At 39.7% G+C, this 17,404-nt stretch overlaps 2 protein-coding genes across 5 annotated transcripts; one reads left to right on the top strand and one right to left on the bottom strand.

Moving 5' to 3' along the window:
- Window positions 1–347: 347 nt before the first annotated feature.
- On the top strand, window positions 348–5,652 carry LOC108050862 (cullin-2). 3 transcript variants are annotated; one of them, XM_017132758.2, is made up of 9 exons: window positions 348–478; window positions 774–927; window positions 2,057–2,281; window positions 2,344–3,421; window positions 3,600–3,717; window positions 3,780–3,886; window positions 4,482–4,850; window positions 4,906–5,019; window positions 5,075–5,652. In XM_017132758.2, the coding sequence occupies exons 2-9, from the start codon at window positions 809–811 to the stop codon at window positions 5,204–5,206; spliced, it is 2,262 nt and encodes a 753-aa protein (XP_016988247.1). In that variant the 5' UTR covers window positions 348–478; window positions 774–808; the 3' UTR covers window positions 5,207–5,652. The 3 variants fall into 3 exon arrangements, with proteins under 3 accessions (XP_016988247.1, XP_016988245.1, XP_016988246.1); XM_017132756.2 differs by having other exon boundaries at window positions 753–927; XM_017132757.2 differs by having other exon boundaries at window positions 349–478; window positions 750–927.
- Window positions 5,653–7,370: 1,718 nt separating this feature from the next.
- On the bottom strand, window positions 7,371–16,605 carry LOC108050860. Of its 2 annotated transcripts, none has more exons than XM_017132754.2 (11): window positions 16,506–16,605; window positions 14,331–14,812; window positions 12,493–12,678; window positions 11,852–12,014; window positions 11,133–11,756; window positions 10,504–11,071; window positions 9,470–10,421; window positions 9,284–9,414; window positions 8,537–8,851; window positions 8,394–8,480; window positions 7,371–7,893 (listed from the first exon to the last, which is right to left on the bottom strand). In XM_017132754.2, exons 2-11 carry the CDS (start codon window positions 14,525–14,527, stop codon window positions 7,760–7,762), a joined length of 3,357 nt encoding a protein of 1,118 aa, XP_016988243.1. In that variant the 5' UTR covers window positions 14,528–14,812; window positions 16,506–16,605; the 3' UTR covers window positions 7,371–7,759. The 2 variants fall into 2 exon arrangements, with proteins under 2 accessions (XP_016988243.1, XP_016988244.1); XM_017132755.2 differs by lacking the exon at window positions 16,506–16,605 and adding an exon at window positions 15,501–15,561.
- Window positions 16,606–17,404: the final 799 nt, after the last annotated feature.

Here is a 17,404-nt window from a genome sequence, read left to right as displayed (position 1 = left end):
TAAAATTAGTTAATTTATACTGTTGTGAATTTAAACACCAACTAATTAATATTATAATTGAAGGCAAACAATGACCCTACATGCCACGGAAAAACATAACATTTATATAAATATTTTGAAAACGTAGTAATTTTTAAATATGGAGGCTAATAATCAAGCACTCAGTATTCGGCTCAACGCGACTATGAGCAAACAAACAGCATGTAGGTCAAACGCAATTGTGAGCTTCCGATGAAGACAGCTATTAAGTTTCATTTTTTATGTTTAGCCATGGGCAAACACTGTTAAACAGCTGGTGGTGCAGAAAAAAGGCTTTTCGGAAAACAGTGTGTCCATCCCTGATATCGCGCACCAATAACAACATATCGATATATCGATATCGTCCCCGTCTGACGACCCATTTTACGATAGCAAAAAAAGTGCAAAAAAACCAAATTCTCGGCGTAATTTATTAGTAAATAGCGTAGTTAAGCAGCAGGTGAGTAGGCGCTCAGCTCGAGCACCCCCGCGACCTGTGGAGCGGCGACTGACCAGCTGTGAAATCGGCCGAGTGCAAGGCCAACGGCTAGTGGCCCCCACACAAAAAAGTGAGCGAGCTGCGCGATTATGCCAAATAGCAGAAGCAGCCGTCGTTTGGGGGTCGTCTCTTCTCGCCTCTTCCGCCCGTTGTTGTAATCGCGCAGCCCGCGGAACCAATCCGTCTTCTAATCCGCCTCCATCCCGCTCTGTATACCGCACTGCTCCACTAGCAGAACCTCCACTTCCATCCCCAGACGGACCCAGGACCCAGGATCCAGACCCAGTCGAGATGTCGCTCAAGCCCAAGATAGTGGAGTTTGTCGATGTTTGGCCGCGCCTGCGCTGCATCGCAGAGTCGGTGATAACGCTCACCAAGGTGGAGCGCTCGGTGTGGAATACAAGCTTCAGGTATGTCTCGGTCTCCCACAGCAGCGGTCGGTACGATAGCACCCGGTAGGGGCAGAGAACTAGAAAAGCATAAGTTGTAAGGAGAACATCATAACAAAACTGACAATAGTCTTGGAATCCCTCCATGTCAAGCGCGAGAATCGAAGATCACTCAGTTATCAAACCCAGAAACCTCAAATTTTCGAACATTCATTTAAAGATTGCTCAGTTACCACAGGCCATACTAATTTGTATACCCTTGCAGAGGGTATAATAATTTCAGTCAAAATTTGGCAAAGCAGTGAGGAGACATTTCCGACCTTATAATGTATATATATTCTTGATCAGAATCACCAGGAGAGTCGATCTAGCCATGTCCGTCTGTCTGTGCGTCTTATTTTAAAGCTATCTGCTGGAAACTTTCCCAAAAGTTGTCTTTCTATTGCAGGAAGTAATAAGTCGGATTGAGCGTTATCGGGCGACTTTATCATATAGCTTCCATATGAACCATTGAAAAAAAATGACAGCTTCATTGTTTTTAGTAATGTAGGCATAGAAATCAAAATGTAGTCGTTTTGTAATAACTGAAAGGGTATATAAACTTCGGCCTGCCGGCAATCAATCGAAAAGTGCAATAAGTATGTTTTTTATTTTTATAATTATTTTTTTGTATTATATATATATTATTTTTAACTAAAAACGCCTTTCATTTTTTAGTTTAATTATATGTATATAATATGTATGTCCTTTTGTGTATCAATTAAATTACTTTTGTGAGCAACATAAGGCTACAATCAAGTTGTCAATGATTCGTACTATTTCTTAATCTTCAAGACTGATTATTGCACTGATGTTCGTGTAAACTTGTAGGCATCTATTTAATTTACTAATTCAAAAAAGATATGGGTACAGCAATCCAAGCTAAGGAGCATTTAATTTTAAGGAAAACATGTTCAGGAAATAAAAAGTATCCTAAAAACGATTTTAAAAAAATAAGTAAACAATTGGGTAACTTACTATTAGCGCTGCTATTATTTCGATTGACGCTGTTCGTACATATGTGTGCAGCGTGAGTTGCCAAAATGGAATTGTTAAAATAAAACACTCACTAACACATTGCTGTTTCCAATCACCTCCCCGAAACATATAGCGACGTTTACACGCTGTGCGTGGCGCAGCCGGAACCGATGGCCGATCGCCTCTACGGTGAGACAAAGCACTTCCTCGAGCAGCACGTCCAGGAGATGCTGGCCAAGAAGGTGTTGATCGAGGGCGAAGGTTCCAACTCCAATGGAGGGCCGGACCTGCTTCATCGCTACTACACTACCTGGATGGAATACAGCCAGGGCATTAAGTATCTGCACCAGTTGTACATGTGAGCATCCAACATCCAGCTATCCTAAAAACGAACTAATGGTTGGGGTTTATTGCGTATAGCTACCTAAACCAGCAGCACATCAAGAAACAGAAGATCACCGACACGGAATCGTTTTACGGCAATTTATCCAGCGATGCTGCGGAACAAATGGAGATTGGCGAGCTAGGACTGGATATTTGGCGACTGTATATGGTCGAGTTTCTGGCCAGCGAACTAGTGCGTCACATTCTTGAGGGAATTGCCGCAGATAGGGCTAGCAATGGCACACTGGATCACCATCGCGTGCAGATCATCAACGGGGTGATACACAGTTTCGTGGAGGTACAGGACTACAAGAAAACAGGCTCGCTGAAGCTCTACCAGGAGCTCTTTGAGGGTCCCATGCTGGATGCAAGTGGCACCTATTATACAGACGAGGCGAACAAGCTGCTTCAGCGCTGCTCAGTATCTGAGTATATGCAGGAGGTTATCCGAATACTGGAGTATGAAAACCGGCGAGCACAGAAGTTTCTGCATGTGAGTTCCCTGCCAAAGCTGCGCAAAGAGTGCGAGGAAAAGTTCATCAACGACCGATTGGGCTTCATCTACTCGGAATGCCGCGAAATGGTGTCCGAGGAGAGGCGCCAAGACCTGCGCAACATGTACATCGTGCTCAAGCCCATACCCGACAATCTGAAGTCCGAGCTTATTACGACTTTTCTGGATCACATCAAAAACGAGGGTCTGCAGACCGTTTCTGCCTTGAAGGGCGAGAACATCCACATTGCGTTTGTGGAGAATATGTTAAAGGTGCACCACAAGTACCAGGAGCTCATAGCCGACGTCTTCGAAAACGATTCTCTCTTCCTTAGTGCGTTGGACAAAGCATGTGCCAGTGTTATAAATCGCCGGCCCACCGAACGGCAGCCGTGCCGCAGCGCGGAATATGTGGCCAAATACTGTGATACGCTACTGAAAAAGTCCAAGACCTGTGAGGCAGAGATCGACCAAAAGCTTACCAACAACATAACCATATTCAAATACATCGAGGACAAGGATGTGTACCAGAAGTTCTATAGCCGACTACTGGCTAAGCGCCTTATCCACGAGCAGAGCCAGAGCATGGATGCGGAGGAGGGAATGATCAACCGATTGAAAGTGAGTGTTCCTTCGATGTTAGGGACAGACATAACTGTTTTGGTACCTTTAAAATACAGACATAAATATCTTAGGGAGCCGCATCATTACGTAATTTATGATGTAATTTATATGAACTCATTTCTTATCTTCCATCAATGTTTTCTTATAGAACTAAATTTTGAATTTATTTTTACAGCAAGCCTGCGGATATGAATTTACCAATAAACTACATCGAATGTTTACGGATATTTCGGTATCTACAGATTTGAATAACAAGTTCAATACTCACCTAAAGGATAACAATGTGGACTTGGGTATGTTTTAAAAAGATTGACTTTGTTAAATATTGTTTCTTAACATGTATATCCCTACACAGGCATTAATCTCTCCATTAAAGTACTGCAGGCGGGCGCGTGGCCTTTGGGATCCACGCAAGTCATACCATTCGCAGTACCACAGGAATTTGAAAAATCTATTAAAATGGTATGTTTTTAATGGCAATCCCTTAAATTAAAATAGGTCTAAATCAAATACTCCAAAAATGATTTATAAATTATTAAAATCAAACATTAAATATGAATTGTTTTGTATATTTAAGGCAAGAGAACGGCTCCTAACTTGAGAGTAATAAGCATAATACATAAGTATAATACATAAGTATAATGCATAAGTATTATGTCTATATATTATACCCTACCCAGACGGTATTAAAAATTTCGTCAAAAGTTTGCAATGCAGTGAAGGAGACATTGTCGACTCAATAATGTATATATATTCTTGATCAGCATCACCAGTCGATATAGCCATGTCCGTCTGTCTGTCCGTCTATTTCAATAATATGTTGCATAGAAATGCAGCGCCAAATAGACATAGCTTCATTGTTTTTAGTAATATAGAATTAGAAATCGAAATGTAGTCGTTTTGAAATAACTGCAAGGGTATTTAAACTTCGGCTTGCCGATGATCTTTTTTAATCCTGGGTGAAACAGAAATCAGTTCCAACCAAATTACTATTACTTTGTTTTTTTGACGACACGCTCCGTTAATATTGTTACATTTTGTTTACCATTATTTTCAGTTCGAGGATTATTATCATAAATTGTTTAGTGGTCGCAAGTTGACTTGGCTTCATCACATGTGCCATGGGGAACTTAAGTTGAGCCATTTAAAAAAGTCCTACATCGTGACTATGCAAACTTACCAAATGGCGATAATTCTTCTGTTCGAGACGTGCGATAGTCTGAGTTGTCGAGAGATCCAGAACACACTGCAGCTGAACGAAGAAACGTTTCAAAAGCACATGCAGCCTATGATCGAGTCAAAGCTGTTGAATGCCAACTCAGAGAATCTCGCCGGGGAGACTCGAATAGAATTGAATTTGGATTACACAAATAAACGTACAAAATTTAAGATAAGTTCGGCTTTGCAAAAGGAAACGCCACAGGAGGTAAGAGTAACATTCAATTTCATAAGGCATTTTTAAATCAGCGTTTGTCATGTAGGTGGAGCACACTATCAACTCTGTGGATGAGGATCGAAAATTGTTCCTGCAAGCCGCAATTGTCAGAATTATGAAGGCGCGCAAGGTCTTAAAGCACAATGCGCTAATACAAGAGGTATAACATAATATATTACACTATAAGAAAAGAAAAAATTCTTTGTTTTTCGCAGGTTCTCTCCTTATCGAAAGTAAGCTTTACGCCCAACATTGCAATGATCAAGAAATGCGTGGAATCATTAATTGACAAACAATATATTGAGCGAACCGCGAATTCAGGAGATGAATATAGCTACATGGCCTAGGCTGTGGCAGAGATTATTTAATCTAAACACTAATTAAATCCCCAGACCAGCACCCGAAGACACAAGGAGAAATTGTTAAACAGTCGGCTTATTTTGTCTTAAAAAACCTCATACATATAAAGGATTTAAGCAAACTACTTACATCCGCATGTTTACAATATTCTTATAAAGAGCAAAACGGAGCAAATGAATTGTGTAGCAATTTGGATTTGGTTTTTTATGATCCTAGCATATTGGAATGAAGGATGTGTGGGGATCGATCGATGTTACTGATACTTTTAATTTAGTTTAGCTAGTTGCCCCATTTTGATTTAATGCGTGTGTCCTTTATATTTGTAGATATATCCCTTTTATGTATTCTATATTTATTTGGCTTTATGCACACATGCAAGAAGCTGAATAAATTGCTGAAAAATGTATAATAAAACCGAAAACAAAATTTTGAATTTGATGGGAAATCCTTCTTTACCACATACTTGAGTTCATCGTCTATTTCGTGTTCATATTGAATACTACACTTAAGCATCGAAATGAGCAAATGTTAACCGCCTACATCTGAATATATTTAGTTCTTTTGAATCAATCTTACCATAAAAACACATTTTTTGGTCAAAATTTTCAAAATTATTTCAATGCATTTGTTTTCATTTTATTTTAGTATCCTCATATACATTTGTTTTATTTTTAAAATTAAAAATTGTTTTTTTTTCTAAAAAGTTATATATATATTTATTTCTTCTATTACTGGTGTCTGGGTTTATATTTTGATGTTACTTTTTTATATTTCTTCGAATTATTGTTGTAACTTGCCATTTCAATTCGAAAATATCTAAAGGGTATTTCACAACTTGCAAGTACACAAACATTTTAAGGGAAAATAGATTGTGAAAAAAATATCTTTTAATAGATTGATAATTAGAATAATGTTACTGGCCTTTAATTTGGAAATACAAAATTTATATTCAGTTCGCTTTTTACGATGCCCAGTAGTTCTAAAATGTCGATTTTAATAGTTTATTAATTTTATGGTCAATAACCATTTAAGTTTCGCCCTTACCAAATGATTCAATATAAATAGATATATCTATATTTCAATTACCCAAGGGACATGGATTGTTTTTCTGTTTTTAATAATTTTATTTCGTTTCATGCTACTTCTCTAAAAAATATATTCAATATTGTTAATTAAATAATTGTACATATATCATTAATTATAATAAATACCAACTTGCTATAGCATATAATATAATTCGTTAATAATACTTGTAACTTGCTCTTGGGGGCCAGCTCCTGCTTATAAAATGCTGCCAAAATGTTCATTCTTGGCTTTTCAGTGAGTGTTAATAAAAAATATGTTTCTTTCATTTATTTATGTTGTCAATTTTTAAATATTTAATGACTAGTAAACGTTTACAGTTTTGTTGTTATATCATATCATATTGCAGTTTCACTTTTCCAACTTCCCAACTTAAATTGCGTTCAAAATTTTAGAAATGCTTTCTCTGGTAAAATCGCATTGACTTAATAAATATTGAATTAATTTTTTTATTATCAATCATTCTTTGAAATGTGGAGGGCTTTACTTCCTTTTTTTCAGTTTTTGGAAATGTAATACGTTTTGTGTCACTTTGGGTTTTTGTTTATTGAGAGTTAGTCGATTTTGGATGGCTTGTTGGGCAACGCAACGGATTCACTTTTGGAATATTTGAGATACATAATGAAATTTAACAATACCTCCTCTTAAAATGCACTATACCTGTATTCCAGCTCATCCAATTCGCTTTACCAACTCAACAAAAATAAAAAATGTATAGTCATCGAACCCAAACCAATTTCTTAGAATATATTCGAATTAAACATCATCATAAAGTAAGTAATGTTGCCTAAAACCCTAAACGGTTTAGTTATAGTCCAAACTATATATATAGCGCTCATATCTATATACGTATATATAAATTCAGTGCTTGTATAAGTTGTAAATTTCTTACTACGCCCAATGTTGCGTGCATTCGGTTATATAGTTGTATGGCCATGGAATAATTGCATTAATTGTTTTTGGCAAGTTCAAGGTCGGGGGAGATCGCACATACATACACAAGTACATAATTATATAGCCGTGCGATTTATACACTGTTTCAATTTTATTAAGTTTGTGAGAGTGAAATATTGTTTGCATAAGATCACTTTATTTTGCTGTCTTCCATAATGTTTTTATTTTCGCTTAATTTTTCTTTGTTTTACGCTTTTTCATTTTCAGTCTTTAAGATTCACGGCTTTTGTGCATTTGAATTATTCAGTTTTCTCAATACTATATGACCGATATACGATGTATACAAAATTGCTTCAATTGTTTTCAAGATGAACGAACACGAGAGTGAGAAAATTTAACTGATCCGATGAGCAGGTTAGTGGTGGATTGGTGCAAGATAAACTCTTAACTTGCCTCCCGATTAACGTGAGTGTAAGTGCAGGGTTATTATCAACTTCGATGCTATTATGCTTATGGTGACATAAAACTTGGGACAGTGCTTAGTCTTGCCAACGAGGATTTCTTTAATGATCCAGCGAGGCTGTTTTCGTGCGCTTCCAAAGGGATTTAAAGATACCCTTCTTTTTGGGTTTGGCATTGGTGGTAACCCCCGAGGCTCCGTTATCCTTGCGATTGATATCCTTTTGTTTTGTTGAGCCTGGAACAAATAAGTTAATCTTGTAAATAGCAATGGTGATTTGAAAGTAAAAAATAATAAATTAACGACAAAAAACCTAACCTTTGCAATTCGAAGAGTTTATTTACTTATATAATCCTAGCTTAATATTATATATACTATATTGAATGGATCCAGCTATGGCTTCTTGAGGCCTTAAGTTGTCAGTAGTACATTTATTTAGTTGCGAGGGGTTTTATTAATAGTTTATTCTAGTATATAGTACGTTTTTGTTTAATTATAAAAACTGTAATTTTTTGTTTTGTAAAATTTTTTAAAATATTTTGTAGGTTTTCTAACAATTTTATGTTAATTCAGTTGTTTTTATGGGTCGGTTTCTCGGTTTTTTTTCTGTTCTAGAGTCTTAATGTTGAATTCTATAAGTAAACTGTAAGGTGAGGGGTCTGCCTATCTATGTGACAAATATCTGTCGTCTTTTATGACTTCAAAATTTGACTTAAAAATTCATTTTAGAATCTTACCAGTCTCAAATTCATAGGTATGCTTGCTGTTGCTATCATCCATGAGCTGATCGCAATAGGTTTTATGTTTTCGATCCTTACTGTTCTCTGAGGAATAACATAATGTCATTATGAATTGTTTTATAAACTTTACGCTAACTTACTTTTCTTGGTAATCAACAAACTCGTCACTCGTCGCAGAGCCTCGCGGGGTGATTTGTTTAAGAAGGAGGGCGTTAGATTAGGTGGCAGCGTTAGTGGCTTGCGGGATTGCCCAGTGCCTGACATGCCCGCCGGGTTGTCCCACACCCGCACGGAAGCCAGGCGATCGATGTTCTCGGTCGATACCGGGCGCATCCCCCGTTGCTTGGGATACCATCCACGAGCGGGGGCTCCGGTCATGCGTAGCATCTCATTGGAGGCCAACGCATGATTGATCGATCGCTGGCGGCAAATTTGGGCCGTTCCATAGTTACCGGCTATTGAGAGGGTGATTATACAAATGTTAATTATCTAATCAGAAAATAAATTTATAGTTTAAATGCCGATGCCCCGCTTCGTTAACAATTTAAAAAATCCAACCTAAGGGTATAGAGTAAAGTCTAACCGAATATGTCCCACCTAGCTTTTAGGTGTGGAGACAAATTGCATTAGATATTTTTTTCATAATGTATAGTGTTCTAAATATTACTAGTTGACGGTAATGGCTATTCGGCCCTCGAATGCTTTTTGTCTTACTAGTAATGCAGATTGTCTGCGCCCTAAATTTCAAGGCGACCATGCCTATGTAATTCCAATCCAGGTTGTAATTTGTTCTTTCAAATAAATCAACTACTTTATAATATATTTATAAACTAAATTGAGATTTTTTTTTATATTAATTATTTTTTATAAAATAGCTCATAGCTCACCTCCAATCCCCAAAATGGAAGTACCCATGTTGATGCTGTTTGATGTGCTCGATCTGGGCGCGGTGCGTGAACCGCTGACCACAGGCAGCGGTTCATTTTGGCGTCGATACGGCGTACGTGGTATGTCACAGCTGCCGAGGAATTTATACTATTTAGTGGACTACTTTCCCGTATGTAACAACTCACCCTCTTGCGAAGATTGGCGTTTCGGGAAGACTACATGAGGTTTGCAGGCGGTGCTCTTCGCGCGGCGACTGCTTCAGACTGCGCTTGGTGCCATAATTAATGTACCGCCTTTGATAGGACCCGGATCCACCGGCCATTCCATCAAGAGGAGGCGCAGCCAGCGGTGGCATAGGTCCAAGACCGGTGGGGGTGGTGATCCCACTGCCGCCGCTGCTATAGTGGCCAAATAGCTTGGGCGATCGCTTGCGGTACTGCGAGTCAATGCTCCACGATTTCATGGTGTTTGCCGAATGCCCTCCAGTGGCTCGATGCGGCGGTACCATTGGTGGTCCAGGTAAGCCTTCCACAAAGCCGCTCGACTGGTGGGCAGGCGCCGGTGGCGGTGGCAGCTCGTCGTTGAAGTGGCGCACTGCAGCAACATTGTCGCGACTTCGGCGCATGTGGCTGTTGCTGCTGTGTACTGCCGCTCCAGAGGCGGTGGCATGCACCTCTACAACGGTTGTGCCACGATTCGGTGGCATGGCACAGATGGCCACCTCTGCCGGAAGCTCTAGCTGCTTACGCGGCTCAACTGGCGATGGCGGCAATGGGGCATCATAGTCAAATAAATCCGGGTTAGAGCATGGCGGCGATGGGGGCAATGGACCCAAGCTGGGCAACTGTGACAAAAGCATCTCCTTGGCACTCTCCGACTTGTGAACCCCTGGCCGAAATTCCAACACTCGCTTGGCATGAATCTCGGCAGCTGTCGGAGCGGCTCCAACGGATCCACCCCCATTGCAGCCTGCCTGTTTACCGACAATGGGAATATCTCCACGCAGCAAGGCGCTAATGTTATCCTCGATTTGCATTAGCGGAGCACACCCGTAGCTAAAATCGGACAGCTCTTCGTCCTCCTCCAGAGTTGGGGCCAGATCCGTGTGTGGAGTGGTAGCGTTGGAAACACGTTGATCTGCATCAAAAAGAAATATATGTTTTTAATATGACACTCACAGAATAATTTTGAATCATCTGTAAATTAAAAGATCACTCACCATTCCCGTTGTAGGGGTACAGATCGTAGCCTCCACTACCGTTGGGACGCGCCTCATCGAACTCCTCGCTGCTGGAGGTGTTGTCCGGCATGGACTCGGCGCTCAGCCGCTTTTCGGTCAGCATTGCCGTCTTACTCCTGGCTGGCTTGCAGTGGCCCAGTTGGTCCGGTGCCTCGGCGATGTCCAACGAAAGAGCCGCACGATGAGCAGCGGCCATCTCCAATCCGCGGCGTGTGTGCGCCGCGTTAGCCTCGCACTCCTTGTAAACAAAGTTTATCTCGGAGGAGGCAGGCGGCGGCGGTAGTGGGAGTGGTGTGGCGTCACTCTGGTCGCTGTCGCTTGTGTAGAACTCATTACTGATCGCTCCAGCTCCAACCCTAGATCCGCATCCAGCTCTCTCGGCCAAGGAGGGACGTGGCGGCTTTGGTATACAAAACACATCTGTAGCACGGGGTGGTTTTTTTGCCGTGGAACGGCGGATAATGAAGGTTCCCTTGCCCAGCATACTTTGCTCGTTGTACATGAAGCTGTTGTTGAAGTCGTCTAAGTTGGTGGCCCGTTGTTGGTGCTACTCAAATAAAAACATTATGCATATCGTTAAATCACAGTTCAAATTTTATAATATTCACCTTTTTGGACGCAGCACCAGATGCCTTTTTGGAGCCGCTGGACTTATTATTAATGCTCTTAAAGTGGATTTCCCAGGCGACGCCATTCTGCTTGACAGGAGTGAGGTCCGTGGAGATCGTGGACTCCTCCAGCGAGTCCTCCGAGTAATCTTCATCCCTGCCTGCTGCCTTCGAGGTCGTGACATTGACGTGGGAAGCAGCCGGCGAAGCCTCTCCACTAGACGTGTTCTGCGAACCGGTCGAGGAGGTCGAGTTGCTGGAAAGCGGATTGAGCATATGGCACACCTCTTTGTGCTTCTCTACCAGCCGTTTTCCACGAGCCCCCTCCCCCCCGGCCGCCTTTGAGGAGGGACCTGGATAGATGGTCACCGGATGTTCGTTGACGAAGGGCTCCGGCAGCTTTGCCAGATTGCCGCGAAGCACAGCATTGTGCACGGCGCTGATGTCGATGCCCAGTGCGTTGCGCCCACCGCTGCAGCTGCCCGGGTGCCTGATGGCTGCCAGTCCACTTGAAGAACTGCCAACACCAGCTCCGCCCGTATTCGAGGTCCTGGCCCCACAACACGGCAGACTCGAGTAGTTTGAGTTGGTGGCCGGCGTCGAGCTGGAACCCCGTGCCTTCGGCTAAAAGGTAAAGGGGAGAAGGAGGTGGGGTTGTGCGGTGAGTTAATTGGTTTCCCATTAGCTGGAGTGGTTTAGTAGGGCTTCTTCGAACTCACCAACGTTGTCTGGATGAGGGGCGTCGTCGTTTCCTGTCCGTGTTCCACCTCAGATAATTTGGCTAGATTCTCTGCTGTGCCATCCACCTCATTGAAACTTCCCTCGGGCACAGTATCGGTGCTGGGTGTTTGGGGCACATCTTCGGAGTCCTTTTTGGACATGCTGTAAAGTCAAAGTTGAAATATGGTAAGTCACAAGTGGGTAGTTTTGGACTAAGTGGTAATTGAATTATGGTGGCTTACATGGGTGGAGAATAATTCAATAGAAGACAAATTTAAAGCTTTATATAATCTGGTAATCATAATATTTTGAGAAAAGGAAAAACAGCAAAATATTTTTTTTCATGTTTTTTTCATTTAAAAAATTTTTTTTTTTTTATTTTATTTAATTTTTGGATTTTTCTATGGGAGCTATATGATATAGATCTCAGATTTTAATTTACCATATTTCTATAGTATTTAAATATTACCAAATTCCAAAGGAAAAAAGGATCAAATAAACAACATTTTGGGTAAGTTTCAAGCAGATAGCTTCAAAACTGAGAAACGAAATTGCAGTGTAACGGTAACAAACATAAGTTACTCGGACCTATTTATTCCACCTTTCAAAAATTCGTTTATGTAAAATAAATTTGACTTACTTTTTGCGACTCAGGCTCATGTAGCCATCGTCCTCGGACTGATTCTCACCACTGCTGCTGTGCAAGGCCACCGGTTTCGTCGCCGCCTCCTCGAACTCCGAAATGATCTCGTCAAGGACTTTAATGGGCTCAGGTATGTCATCCAAGGAGATGGGCTCCAGCGACTGCAGCTGCAGTTGATCATCGCTGCGCAACAGTCAAATAAAAATGTAATATTAAAAGCGCAACTTCATTGCTTGCAGCGACCACGGTTTTTGTGGGGACTTGGACAAAAGGTTTTGTTTGTATTTATTATATATGAAAAAGTTGTTCACGATGGACCGCATGTGAAAATCAAAATAGTTTTAGTTAAGTTTTATTTTATGCTTGCTGCTCTAATATGTTTCCAGCTTTAAAACTGAGAGACTAGTTTGCAAGGGATGGACGGACGGAAGGACATGGCTAGATCGACTCTCTTGTTGATGCTGATCAAGAATATATATACTTTATAGGCTCGGAAATGTTTCCTTCAAATAAACTTTTTTTATGATATAGTCGCCGGCTTGTTCCGACATAATTGAAAGCAATAGAAAGACAACTTTTGGGAATGTTTCAAACAGATAGCTTCAAACTGAGGGACTAGTTTGCGTAGAAACGGACAGACGGACATAGCAAAATCTACGACTCTACAGGTGATGCTGATCAAGAATATATATACTTTGTAGGGTCGGAAAAAATTATATTTATTTATTTGGTTAGGTTTGGCATTAATTTAATTTAATTACATTTTCTTGATTGCCAAAAAATAATGAAACCTATGGAAACCACCAGCTTACACCAAATCAAAGGATTAATGAAGAATAACAAAACGATATTTTAAAATATATTATGTTACGAAAACAATGTAATTTAACTTAATTTTTTGGGGTAATGCCATTTCCGAAGAACTACTTTTAATTATTTGATATGTTCACTTAAACAAATCATATTCACTCTTTCTATTAGTTTTTTGCTCATTTAATTTTCTTAAACTTTAGGTCATTCAATCAATCAGAAAAAAATATTTGAACCAAAGTGGTAGTGCTAGTCTTGGACTCTTTTATTTTACTACCACAATGACCATTTGAATTTTATTCAGGTACAATTTCGATTTAAAATGATTGGCTGAAGGGGTAGATAATTTTCACTCGTGACCTGCACGTTCGTGGACTTGTAGCATTTAAATAAATAAAAGAAGTTATCTATGGAAAATATGTTAATCTAAGCCCGATTTTATAACATAAAATCCGAATTTTGGAAATCCTTCAAAATAGTCGTTTATTTCGAGGAGTATATATGTATGTTTAAAAACAACGAAGATACATTTTTTCAATTAATTTCTGATTATTCCTATGAAAGTTATTGTCAGATACGGACCGTTCCATAAGATGTATACTACCAAAAAAGATTGAAGACATTTTATTCGGTTACCTTTAAAATCGAAGGACAGGTTTGCAGAAATATGGAAGGATAAAAGCACACAGCTAGATAGCTTGGTGACGCTGATTAAGTATGTATATATTCTTTATAGGGTTGGAAAAATCTCGTTTAAATTTATAATAGCCTCTGCAAGGGGATGAGATTATAAAAAATTTAACTGAATCTATACTTTATAAGGTCTGAAAGTATACATTTATTTAAATTAAGAACATTTAAAATCTTGCTTTCAGTTTGATTTTAGGTTGACCTCTAAAAATTATTTTAGATTGGAATTGAATTCTGTGAAGGACCCTTTATCATCAATACGCTGATGACCAATTTCCATAATGGGAAACGGCAATTCAAGTTTTGATTTTGTTTAAGAAAAAGTTGCAACATACTTTGGCCTTTGTTGGTCAGCTCCAGCAGCGGCAGCATCTAAATCTGTGTCCGCCTCGGTCCCCCCCTCAAGGGAATCCAATGCGCGCTGGGAGTCTGTCATTGCTGCCTGGGTCCGCCCCTCCTCCGGATCGAACTGCCACTCGGTCTCCGGTTCCTTGGAATCGCGTACTCCGCACGATTCAGGTGCCGATGCCATTATTATGCAATGATCATTGAAACCATCGACTAGAAACCTGCTCTATGGCTTCTTATTTGTGGATTCCGTGTGTTTCGTTGATTATAAAAATGTAACAAATGTAAATTTAACTGACGTCGACGTCGCTGCCTCAGTCAGCGTCGCTGCTGATGTTGCTTTATTGTCGGCTGTTCCAATTTTCATCCATGCAATGTGTGAAAGTGATTGGCGGTTTTCCTCTGCCTTCCCTCGCTGCTCTCGCTTCTTCGTTTTCAGGTTATTAAATTCGTCATCGGAAAGTCGAGGCTGCGGGGGAGAAGTGGGGGAGTTAAGTAGGGTCAGATTTTCGGTCCGTAGGCCGCTGACGTGATTTCCAATTAGGAGCTATGAGACTGGCATGCGATATTGTATGCAAACAGGGAAAGCCAGTGGATATTGATATTTTCCGATTAGGTGGAAAAGCGTGTAAGCGGAAATTAAAACTGACTGGGAGGATAAGCTTTGGGAAAGTATGCGGCACGTCACCTGTCAGGGATAACCTTCGTTTCGATATAAAGCCCAAAGTGTAAAAAACAAATAAAGTTACAAAAAATGTATCTTTAATTTGGTATTTATCAATACTCATATTTGTATATTCTTTATCAAAAAAGATTATTCTTATTACTCCAAATTATTTCTCTATTCAAAAAAACTAGCGTTAAAATTTAATAAATAACATTACAAAATTTTTATTATCAGTTATCAGATCCAAAAGACATATGTTAAAAAAAATATTTATATTTTATTTGCACAACAAACAAGGTGTACAAAGCAACTAAAATAAATTAAATTTTTTGAACTGATTTTATTTAGAAATTTTAATCTTATACAAATGAACTATTCTTTTATACACATATTTTGAGCTCTATTTTACTCTTTCTACATTTTTATGAAATCAAAAAATTAAATTTCGCCTCTCACCGACTGTATTTGTTCTGATTTAAAAATCGCTTACATTAAATTCGCATTTACACCAAAACAAGTAAACGCTCGCGCAATCCGGGCAATTAAAAACTGTTCAACAAGGGATTTTTGTGCATTGATTTTTCGCATCTCATCTCGAAGAGAAAATTTTGGGAATATGGGTAATGTGGAGGTGCGAGGGACAACAACAACGCGGGAGAGGAGAGTGTGGGAGCTCACTATTCGCACTCTGCCTTATCTTCATTCATATTTTCTATACACTTTGGGGTCCCGCTGAGAGGAGTTTGAGTTTGAGTTCGAGTCAGGCGCATTCACACACCACTTTCGCCCACCTCCCACCACACTCACGCACACTCTTTGTGTGGCTATATATAAACACGTTTTTTTGCCTTTGGCTTAACAAAAAAATGTTTGCAACTGCAACTAGGTTGGCCTAAAAAATAGGATTTGAACGGATGCGGGCAGTGATGATAACAAAAGTTTGCAACATTTTAGTTTCTAGTATGAGAAAAATTAATTTCCTGTATTATCGGCGACCGTATTTGGATTTCAGTTACGGTTACAGCCACCCACACAAAGACGGGCCACTTTGTCTAGCTGTAAAATTTACTGCTGTCGGCGTCGCTGCTTTGGCTTCTTCTTCTACTCTCCTTTCCTTTCTGAATGAAGTTTGTGCATGGAGTCTGGCATCGATTTTTTCGTATGCAGACACATACACCTACAACCGCAAGCGATCTGACTTTTTCGGCTCTGCCTAATAGTTACAGTTAGAAAGCTCTGGCTTTTGGCACAACAAAAGGTCAATTCAAGAGACTTCCAATTGGAAATGCTTCTAAAAATAATTAATTCCAAGCGGGGGCGAAAGAGAATCGCAGAGAGAGTGAGGGGGTGGGAATTGTAATGACAGACGCCGAGGCGACAAAAAAGCAACGGTAACAGCGTTTTAGGTTTGGGCCTATGACAAAAACAGACGCGGGGTAAGTTCCAAAAATGTTCGCATTTTGCAATTATGTCTTCAACGCACGGATATACATACAGACGAATCTCTTTTGCGTTTTCCGACGTGTTCCGATTTTTCGTTATAATACAAAAACGACCGAGCGAACGCACCGACCTTTTGTTTATGACCTGACAGAGCAACGTTCGCAAATCTAGCGATGTCAGATTTGTATCAAAATATGGTATCGATATCTTCCCACGCAGCCGAAAACCAGTTGTGATTTTTAATAAACAGCTTAATATGCACGACGATTTTAATAATTTTATTTGATAGCATTTGTAATGCCTTTTTTATTGTAATTCTTTGAATTAATTGTGGCCATGGGCTTAATTAAATTCAAACTCGTTTTTCAATGTAATCTGCAAAAATTAAACCAAATCGTGCCACTTATCCCATAGTATGTATTATTTACAGATAAGCAGAAACGATTCCATTCTAAGTTAAAATAAATACCACTTCCAAATCAATTTTGGGAGTCCCCAATATTTCAGGTTAAACAATATCGGGTATCGATGTTTCATTTTGAAATTTTAATTAAATGTTGCAGCGGCTTAGCGTGGACACAAACCAACATCGGTGTAGTAACGAGGGTTGGACAAATAGAGTAGATAAGTCGGGTTATCTTTAATTAGTTTTCATTCAAGCCATAAAGTTATTTTAAAATAGATAGGCAACAATTTATAAAAACCTCAGATTTAACCCTAAACCAGAATCCTTAATATAAAACAACCAATTATTGACGTTACCCTAATTGTAAAAAGAAAAACCATTGGACATTTATAATTATGTCAAGAAAAGTATTGAATCCATTTTATCCATAATTCAAAAGAAATCGTACCGATATTGTATTGATAGCTTCCCACCTAAGACAACTTTAGTTGCCTTGTTCAGAAATCGGTTCTCGCTTCACAGGTAGTGTGTATTTGTTTTATATA

This window comes from Drosophila rhopaloa, unplaced genomic scaffold, assembly GCF_018152115.1.
Source record: "Drosophila rhopaloa isolate 14029-0021.01 unplaced genomic scaffold, ASM1815211v1 contig_2, whole genome shotgun sequence".
Classification (NCBI taxonomy): Eukaryota; Metazoa; Arthropoda; class Insecta; order Diptera; family Drosophilidae; genus Drosophila; species Drosophila rhopaloa.
The sequence above is the reverse complement of the archived record's forward strand: the minus strand, read 5'-3'. Positions and strand labels throughout refer to the sequence as shown.